We start from the raw sequence: 9,404 nt of genomic DNA, 5'->3' as shown, positions 1-9,404 counted from the left end.
CTTTCTCATAATCAGCTACCTTTATTTCAGTAGAACTCATAAAATATCTGTACTTTATATTTCTGCTCCCTGCATGGAGTACCTTACATTTATCTATGTTAGATTTCATCTGCCAGGTATCAGCCCAGTGGCTAATTAAATCAAAATCCCGTTGTAGCCTCTGTGCTGCTAGTTTAGTATCTGCTACACCACCCATCTTGGTGTCGTCTGCAAATTTAACCAGTTTACTGTATGTAGGCTATTGGTGTCAATATCATTAATGTAAATTAGGAACTAATCGTTTAATTTTATGTAATTGGAACCAGTGCAACGCAATGTTGAACCGTAAAACTCTCAGTAAACCCTCGAGGCAGCAGGTAGATTGGTGTTTATAAGAGATTAAACCGGGACAGCGTCGCTGCATCCCCCTGGAAGTACACGAGCTGAAAGCCGGCCGCAGATGTGTGCGGGCCGTCGCCTAGGGGCTGCACGGTAATAACGGGCCGGATAATCCCGTAACCCGTCCCCTTCCCTCGCCGGAACCATACACGTGTGTAGCGGAGAATTTGATTTGCGGCCACTGACTGGCAGCAGAGGCTCGGAGCGCGTCTGTGCGCGGCTCTCCTGCGCTGCTCCCTTCTGCTTTTTCTCTCTCTGTATTTAATTCCGTCCGACCTCGGGGTGCTTCGTCAAGCCACTTAATCACTCCATTGGTTCTCTGCTGTTTACGATGACAGCGGAGTCCTTTAATTCCTGCAGGGAATGAAAGTTCCGTTTCCGTAAATATTTATGTCTTTGATGTATGCAGTTATATTTTTTTCAAAATTGGGGAATTCCGATTGTAGACTCAGCCTTCGCAAAATGCACTGCTTTTGACAAACTGTGAAGCTTGTTTTCCAGGGATAAATAGATATATATATATATATATAAATTAATCTAAGAAAGGTGAACAGAGGAAGCTGTTCACTGGAAGCCTTCTCAGGATGGCCACATGGATTTTTCATTGCTTGGTTGCATACACGATGTTTTCAGGAGTTTTTGTAGAAAATGCTGCGGGACAGATTCCGGTAAACCAGGCGAATGAGGGGTCGCAAGGCGCTTCGGGCAGAGTGCGGAGACGCGGACGGCAGGAGGATCTGAGAGGGTAAGGGGACCGCAATTTTATTTGTGCCTCTTGCTTTGTCTACCTGATGAAACATCCCCACAAAGATTTATTTCTTCTCATTTCTGCTGCGAGCGGTGTTTAATAAAGAGCCAAGCATATCAGATGTTTATCACCCAAATCACGTATTTGTTCAGGTAGCCTAAAAAAGTTCAAACCTACCGCCGTGTATATGTTGCCGTTTACTGTTATGCAACATTACTTTCCTTTTTGAAGAAAAAAAAAACTTTGAAGCGTGAGAAAATAATTAGCCTGAATATAACACAGATTAAGCAGTCTAAAATTTGTAAAAAGTAACTATCCATCATTTTTGCTTTTTAATGTAGTCATGTAGTAATGAAACAACATCAGATCTAAATGTATCCATTGGCTTTCTCAAACGTAAGTTTAGCAGCGTACACTGTACAGTATTTCGTCGGGGAATTATTGTTAAAGTTTAATGGTCTAAGTCCCGAGCATCAGACCTCTTCGGGTGTTTTGTTTGGCTGTATGATTGGTGTGTAGCTTATTCATCTAAAATACTATAATTGGCTGCTACAAAAATGCAAAATTAAAGGTGGAAGCCAGAGCTAACGAATACTCTTGCCAGGTCACATGTGGAATGAATTCACAAACCTGTTTACAAAGACATCTAGCGTTTCCTCTGTATTGCAAAAATGATGGATCAACGCCGACCGAATATGCTTCCTCACAATTAATCACATAGTTTCTCGTGTTTAGCGGGCGTCTTAGATGCTTTCGGTCTTTTGCTGTTTCGAAATAATTCAGCACCAATTTTTACTCCAGCAAGGCTGGATCATGCGTACGAAGAAAAAATGTTTATCCGCTAGTTTTAGGGGGCTGTTAATACACCACCACGCTATCCAATCAGGCTTTAATTAACACAGTTTCTTATATGTTTCCGATTGTGGCTTTCCTGGATCTTACTTCCTAACGTAAGTATGGCATTTGCATTTGGCCAATTTTGCATGGTTAACCCCTCATAAAACCATTCGTTTTTTTAATTACCGTTTTCGAAATGAGGTCTGCCGCTAGTCCTTTGTGTATGAATGTCATCAAATAACAACCGTATGTTTCCCTAACTGCCATGCAGGCCAAACGTGTGCGGATCGCGGTTTCATTCTTATTGCTGCCCGGGATGGAAAACGCTGCCAGGAGGCAACCAGTGCATCGTGCGTAAGTATACTGACAGATTCTGGCAGGAGAGCGCCGCTCTGTTGAGGAAAATGTTAGATCACCGCCAGTGGGCACCAGTCCTTACTGTGGAAGAGTTTCATTAAAAGTGATTAAAATATATTCACCGAGCATCTATTTGCCTAGCTGGGGCAAAACTAAAGATGAAAAATCCTATGCTTTTCCTCTCTAAACTCTTGATTGCATTGGTATATAAATCAGGCCGAGCATTTTATTAGCTAATATTTGACGTATCTAATGAATTGCTGTTTATATGAAATAGATGCTTCGTGTTGGTCGAAACAGATGAGGCCCCCCAGGCTTGTTTAATCTTACAGGGTATAAAAACACGCTCAGGCCGTGGGTCTGAGTGAAGGCAGCTGCCCGGTGAGTCGGGTGACAGTCGCGGCCTAAGTGCACAGGCGTGGTGGTACGTCGGCTTTTGTCCTGCTGCTGAAATGATGGATTATGACTATTGACGTACGTCTCAAACCGTTAATCACTGGTCCATGTCAATTAATCTGCACTTTTGGCGTGCCAGTATAAATTGTGATGCCTAGCTAAGCTTGCAACCGAGTCTGAAAAAGCACTGGAAGCAGCGATATGAAATATTCCCCGGGCCCCCTGCAGCGCTGTGGAGCTCGAGGTGGAACCACCAGAGACTCCCTAACTCGTAAATTACCGCGCGCTCTGGATGCGCTCCAAAACGATGCAGGTCTCGCGCGTAAAGCACGAGATACACATTTTTTCGTCTGTTTTGTCGCGTGGAGGATGGAGGTGGTGAGCCGTAGAGTTCACATCGTACAGTAGTTGACTCACATATCCCTTCTTCTCACCCGTATTTCTTTTTATTTGCAGCGATTTGTCGCCACAGTTGCGGTGACGGATTTTGCTCTCGCCCGAATGTGTGCACGTGCTCCAACGGGCAGATAGCGCCGACGTGTGGGGCAAAATCCGGTGGGTTACCCCCGTCTCCGTACCCCAGGCTAATAAGCGGCTGACTCAGACATGTTATAACCGACAATGTTCGTCATCTTACCGTTAATACCACATGACAGCCAAGCTTTAACCGAAAGTACGCAATTCCTCATTTTTATTGATTTATTGTTGTTAGTCAGCACAACTGCATAATATCCACTGTTGGTAATTGTTAGTAAGGTAGGCTACTAATGAGTAATTAAAACAAACGTGACAGGGTCACGGAAATAATAAATACATTTATTAAATGCATTGAATTAATTAATTTATTCATTTAATTTTCCTTGGTGTAGTTTTAACGGGAGACTTTTGAATGTTTCTTTTGGTAGTTAAAGATGCGGGTTAAATCAAACGTCGTGTTAAATCGCATGCTATGTTAGCTGTTAGTCACCTTTTTGTGTTGGGATGGGATATCAGTGGTTTTCTTTTCGATCCGATTTCAGCTTCATCCATGGTTGGTGTCGCTGATACCGACATTAAGATAATACTGATAATTTAAATGTTCAAATTACTGCAGGGAGCAGAATAGTGATGCGCGGGTCGTCTCGTAACCCGCGGACCCCGCGGGTAACCCGCGGGTCGGGTTGGGATGGGTAAAGAAATTGTCACTTTATTTGCGGGGCGGGCCAAATAATTTCATAAAAGCGGGACCCGCGGGTTGAAAAAATACCCGACCCGCGCATCACTAGAGCAGAACATGTTCTACTGCCTCCATCCATAAGGGGGGGAGGGGTCTGGACACTCGGGAAATGGAACATAAATTTATTTTTGCAGAACACAGAAGCAGATTAATCAAGCTTGGAGAACCAAAAAAATAAGAAGTATGACGCTAATGAAGAAAAGGACTTGTCCCACAGATTTGTAAAATATGACAAACATGTATGCACTTAAGGTAATATATATGTATATAAGGTAATGCAGAAGCCTATGAATATAAAACTGAATCCTTTATGAAAAAAGAAAGTTCTTGAAGTATATGTTTTATGTAACCTGCAGTAAGTGCATGGGCAATTCCAAATATTTAGGGGTCTAAGCATGCAGTGCTGGAATCCTATTGTTTTTACAATTGTTTTAGTTTTTCCAAAATTGATGAATCTGTCATTTCCATTCAACTGCAAGTATACTTAAACCTTATCGTGAATGTGCTTGTCACCAATTAACAAGATCAACACAAACCATAACACCGGTCCAACCCTAACAATTATATATACACTCACCTATAGGATTATTAGGAACACCTGTTGAATTTCTCATTAATGCAATTATCTAATCAACCAATCACATGGCAGTTGCTTCAATGCATTTAGGGGTGTGGTCCTGGTCAAGACAATCTCCTGAACTCCAAACTGAATGTCAGAATGGGAAAGAAAGGTGATTTAAGCAATTTTGAGCGTGGCATGGTTGTTGGTGCCAGACGGGCCGGTCTGAGTATTTCACTATCTGCTCAGTTACTGAGATTTTCACGCACAACCATTTCTAGGGTTTACAAAGAATGGTGTGCAAAGGGAAAAACATCCAGTATGCGGCAGTCCTGTGGGCGAAAATGCCTTGTTGATGCTAGAGGTCAGAGGAGAATGGGCCGACTGATTCAAGCTGATAGAAGAGCAACTTTGACTGAAATAACCACTCGTTACAACCGAGGTATGCAGCAAAGCATTTGTGAAGCCACAACACGCACAACCTTGAGGCGGATGGGCTACAACAGCAGAAGACCCCACCTGGTACCACTCATCTCCACTACAAATAGGAAAAAGAGGCTACAATTTGCACGAGCTCACCAAAATTGGACAGTTGAAGACTGGAAAAATGTTGCCTGGTCTGATAAGTCTCGATTTCTGTTGAGACATTCAAATGGTAGAGTCAGAATTTGGCATAAACAGAATGAGAACATGGATCCATCATGCCTTGTTACCACTGTGCAGGCTGGTGGTGGTGGTGTAATGGTGTGGGGGATGTTTTCTTGGCACACTTTAGGCCCCTTAGTGCCAATTGGGCATCGTTTAAATGCTACGGCCTACCTGAGCATTGTTTCTGACCATGTCCATCCCTTTATGACCACCATGTACCCATCCTCTGATGGCTACTTCCAGCAGGATAATGCACCATGTCACAAAGCTCGAATCATTTCAAATTGGTTTCTTGAACATGACAATGAGTTCACTGTACTAAAATGGCCCCCACAGTCACCAGATCTCAACCCAATAGAGCATCTTTGGGATGTGGTAGAATGGGAGCTTCGTGCCCTGGATGTGCATCCCACAAATCTCCATGAACTGCAAGATGCTATCCTATCAATATGGGCCAACATTTCTAAAGAATGCTTTCAGCACCTTGTTGAATCAATGCCACGTAGAATTAAGGCAGTTCTGAAGGCGAATAATCCTTTAGGTGAGTGTATATTTTTTGTCAAGCCTGGGGGGACTAAGGGTGCTGGCAGATAGATCATTCCATTTCCCTAGTGTCCGGACCCCCCAGTTTCTCCCCCCGCATGGATGGAGGTAGCAGTTCATGTCCTGCTCCCTGCAGTAATATGGATATGTAAATTACTAGGTAAAGTCGATACTTTTCTGTTAAGCAGTTTTTAATATGAAATCATCCAGTTACAAAGAATCAATATTTCAGTATCAATTTGTATATCCCTATTGTTGTGTCCTGATGCCGCCATTCTGATGAGTGAAATGCTTTTATCAGGGTCAGACAGATGATGGTTAGTGAAGGCGGTTTATCGTGGTGTTACAGCCGCTCTCTGTGTGTGAATGTGCCCCACAGGCCTGCAGTGTAAAGTCCAGTGCATGAACGGGGGAATCTGCACTGAGGATCGCTGCCAGTGTCTGAAGGGCTACACCGGAGCCCTCTGCGCCCAGTGTGAGTCAGCCTCGCCGCTGCCTCTTCCAGTGCATAACCTGGTTGCCCTGTCTTGGCGTGGCAGGGTCTGAAAGCTGACACTGGTTCACCTGAGTTCCTGTCTGGCTCTCCAGGAACATGATGATGAATAACCCTGTAGTAGTGAGAGCTTTGTAGGTACCTAAACTCTCTCCATCTATTGTGATGTCCATGTTGGTGGTCCTAGGTTGATCGACGGTTTGTGTCTCTCTAGGGAAATTCCTTTTTGACTGAGGATCTTCATAAACTCCATCCATCTATTTTCTGAGATCACTTGTCCTATTCAGGGACAGAACCCATGTGTGCAAGAGCTTATGGGTGCAAGGCAGGGAACAACCTAGGATGGGGCACCAAACCCATCACAGGGCACACTCACACACAAGCACAGGCAATTTGGTTACTCCAGCTAACCTCAGTATTTTTCTGGACTGTGTGGTTGGGGACAGGAGTACCCAAAAAAAACCCACAACAACATGGGAGAACATGCAAACTCGACACACAAGGAACCATGGCGGGGACTTCAACCCAGGTCCCAGAGGTGTGAGGCAACTGTGCTAACCACTGTCACACCGTGCCTCCCCATTCACAATGTCCATTTATTGGATTCCATGATGTATTTTGCTTTCCAGACACAGGAAGAGCCACTCTCTGGAAGTTGCAATCTGCTCTAATGTGGCCTGTAAGGGTAAAGAGCTGAGTTTGGAAACCATTTGGTCAGTGGAGGGTTGGTCATCTTAGTACCTGCAAGAGACACTGGTAGTGCTGTACCTGAGCCCAGCAGGTGTTAAAGCCACATGCTGAGAAGTCCTGCTTTGAAGGTGGTGGGAGCGGGGCAGGGGGGGGGGGCTGGGCAGTTTGCTAAAGGACACAGGGGAAACTCATGGCCAGGGTGCTTTGAAGGGGTGGCGATCACAGTGTGGAAACATGGTGTGGTTGCCTGACCAGCTGGAAGACACCCGATTCAGCCTGGTGGACCTCCAAGGCCTCCCCGTGGCACATGGTGTCACCCACAGCCAAAATCACCTTAAGTGTTCCGCTCCCTCGGCTTGTCTTAATTAGCTTATCAACGGTTCCTGTCATCTACATTGGGCTCGTCACACGGGGAATACTTCAGGAGCCGTGATGCTGATAGCGGCGAGGTGGACCTCACTGCCGACCCTGATTGGCTGTCCTCTTTCTTTGCAGCTGTGTGCGAGACGGCCTGTCACAATGGCGGCCGCTGCGTCGGGCCAAACCGCTGTGCCTGCGTCTACGGCTTCACGGGACCCCACTGCGAGAGAGGTAGGGCGGGAAATGCCCCCACCCACACTCTGACCACACCCTGACCGCACTCTGACCACACTCTGACCACGTGACCACCACTTACCGTGTTTTTTAGGACGGGACAAAGCACAGAAATAAGTTGAACTCAGGTTTAGGGTAATTATCTGCCCATCAAATTTGGATAAACACCTGAAATACGGTTTCTTTAGGAACATGGTGTAATGCTTGCTGTAGACAGACGGTAAGGGCTGGAAACAAAAATGACCACACTCGCCTCCTTATCTCCTAGCTGTGTGAGGAGTTAAGTGCACCCACTGTGCCCACGGTATTTGTAATTAAAAAATGTTGGAACACCCCACTCGTAATTCCGTTACGCATCCCTGCCACGAGTCTGACTTATCCTTTCGTTCTTATTGCCTTGGACCGTTTCGGTTTGGCTGCAGAGTAATTGAGTTATTAAACAGATACCAGGCTGTTGAACCGCAGCACGTTCTCCACATGCACGAGAGGCTTTTTTAGGTATTTCTTTTCAGCAGGTTCCGGTATGTTGATTTGATCTGACTTCCCGTGGACTGCTATAGATGTTTGAGAACAGGATGTAAAGTGATACAGCTTCCATTTAATTAATAGTAACAACGACAACATCGTATATGTAGCTGAAGTTTTTTTTTTTAATAACCTGGTGCATGATATACATTAAGACACCTGCTTGACAGATGATAGTTGGTGAACCTGAGATTTCATCACAGCTTGGGAGGATGTTGAGGAAGGACAGATGTGACCTATCCTGTGTGACTGGTGACACGCAGGTCCTGTAATGACTTCGGGAAGGGATCCTATATTCTAGACATTGTTGTCATTTTACGGATATATTTGTCCCTCCTTTCGTTTTTCAGCCAGCTCCCCCCTCTTGCACCGACACACTGATTTCCTCCCTGCCGATCTCGTCTTGGTTCTGTCCCCAGGCGACAGGCTTTCCGGGGCGGCGCCCCCTCGTACCCAAAAGTACCCATTGCTCCCTCGGCCTGTCATCGGATCCACTTTAATCAGAGGGGGCAGGAATGCCTTTTTGGTTCTCCCTCTGAGCTGACTGAAATGCTGAGGCCACTTGATACTGGCCCAGCATCATTGGCTTTGTGAATGACTTTCTCTGTCACAACGGGTGGCTGTTGGAAGATATTCCTGCAGTCTTATTTCAGGAGAGGAACCTGCGCCCCCCTCACCCTGCCGGTCTCGTCTGTGTGATTTAAGAAAGAGGATGTGTTGGTTCACAGTATTAAGGGACTGTGAACACTGGGGCTGGGATATTTTATATAATATATTTTTATTTTTTTCATTATGGTAGCTGCAGTCACTCTGGTGAATTATTCTCAAGGAACCATGCAGAACATCTTCTTTGGCACTTCCAAGTAGCCGGTGGTCTATGCTGATTCTGGTCTGTTTAAATCAGTCCGGCCTGAGTGTAATTTAAAAGCAGTCTGGTGTTTTCTTTTGCATCTGTGAAAGTAGCCACAGTCTGTGGATTGTTCTTTCTGAATCCCTGGCCTGTTTTTTATAAATCTACCCCAGTCGTCTAGTTCAAACCGCCCACCGTGTTCAGACAAATTCTGAAGTCCTCTGTGCTTTTTGACAATGGCGGGTGTTTATTTGTCTGGGTTAAATTTTTTGCAGCTTGAACTGCAAGACTGAAATAAGCTGATGAACAAATTAATACATTTCACGTGTGTCTGTTTGTGATCAGAATAATCGACCGTTTCCAGGCATCACGTACGTTGGATCGGAGAGGTGAAGTTTAGTTTAACTGAGAACAGAGACAGAGCATATTGAAAATAAACGTGTTGCCCAGTAATGTCATTCCCTGTCTAATCTCATAAGTGTTTATGTATTCAGTGTTTGTCTCAAAGCATACAGCACAACTCTGGTTGCACAATGTATGGCATATTTGAATCAGAACATTCACCGTGTA

At 45.0% G+C, this 9,404-nt stretch overlaps 1 protein-coding gene across 1 annotated transcript in view; it reads left to right on the top strand.

The window, feature by feature from the left end:
* Positions 1–571: 571 nt before the first annotated feature.
* The window catches only part of fbn2a (fibrillin 2a), a 73,808-nt gene continuing 64,975 nt past the window's right edge, over positions 572–9,404 (top strand). Inside the window, exons 1-5 of the mRNA XM_023845307.2 lie at positions 572–1,123; positions 2,235–2,317; positions 3,173–3,271; positions 6,062–6,157; positions 7,361–7,456. Coding sequence (XP_023701075.2) covers positions 963–1,123; positions 2,235–2,317; positions 3,173–3,271; positions 6,062–6,157; positions 7,361–7,456 — 535 coding nt within the window. The 5' untranslated portion in view covers positions 572–962. The remainder of the gene's footprint in view (positions 1,124–2,234; positions 2,318–3,172; positions 3,272–6,061; positions 6,158–7,360; positions 7,457–9,404) is intronic.

Source organism: Paramormyrops kingsleyae, chromosome 7 (assembly GCF_048594095.1).
Source record: "Paramormyrops kingsleyae isolate MSU_618 chromosome 7, PKINGS_0.4, whole genome shotgun sequence".
NCBI lineage: Eukaryota > Metazoa > Chordata > Actinopteri > Osteoglossiformes > Mormyridae > Paramormyrops > Paramormyrops kingsleyae.
This window is presented reverse-complemented; position numbering and strand designations above follow the sequence as displayed.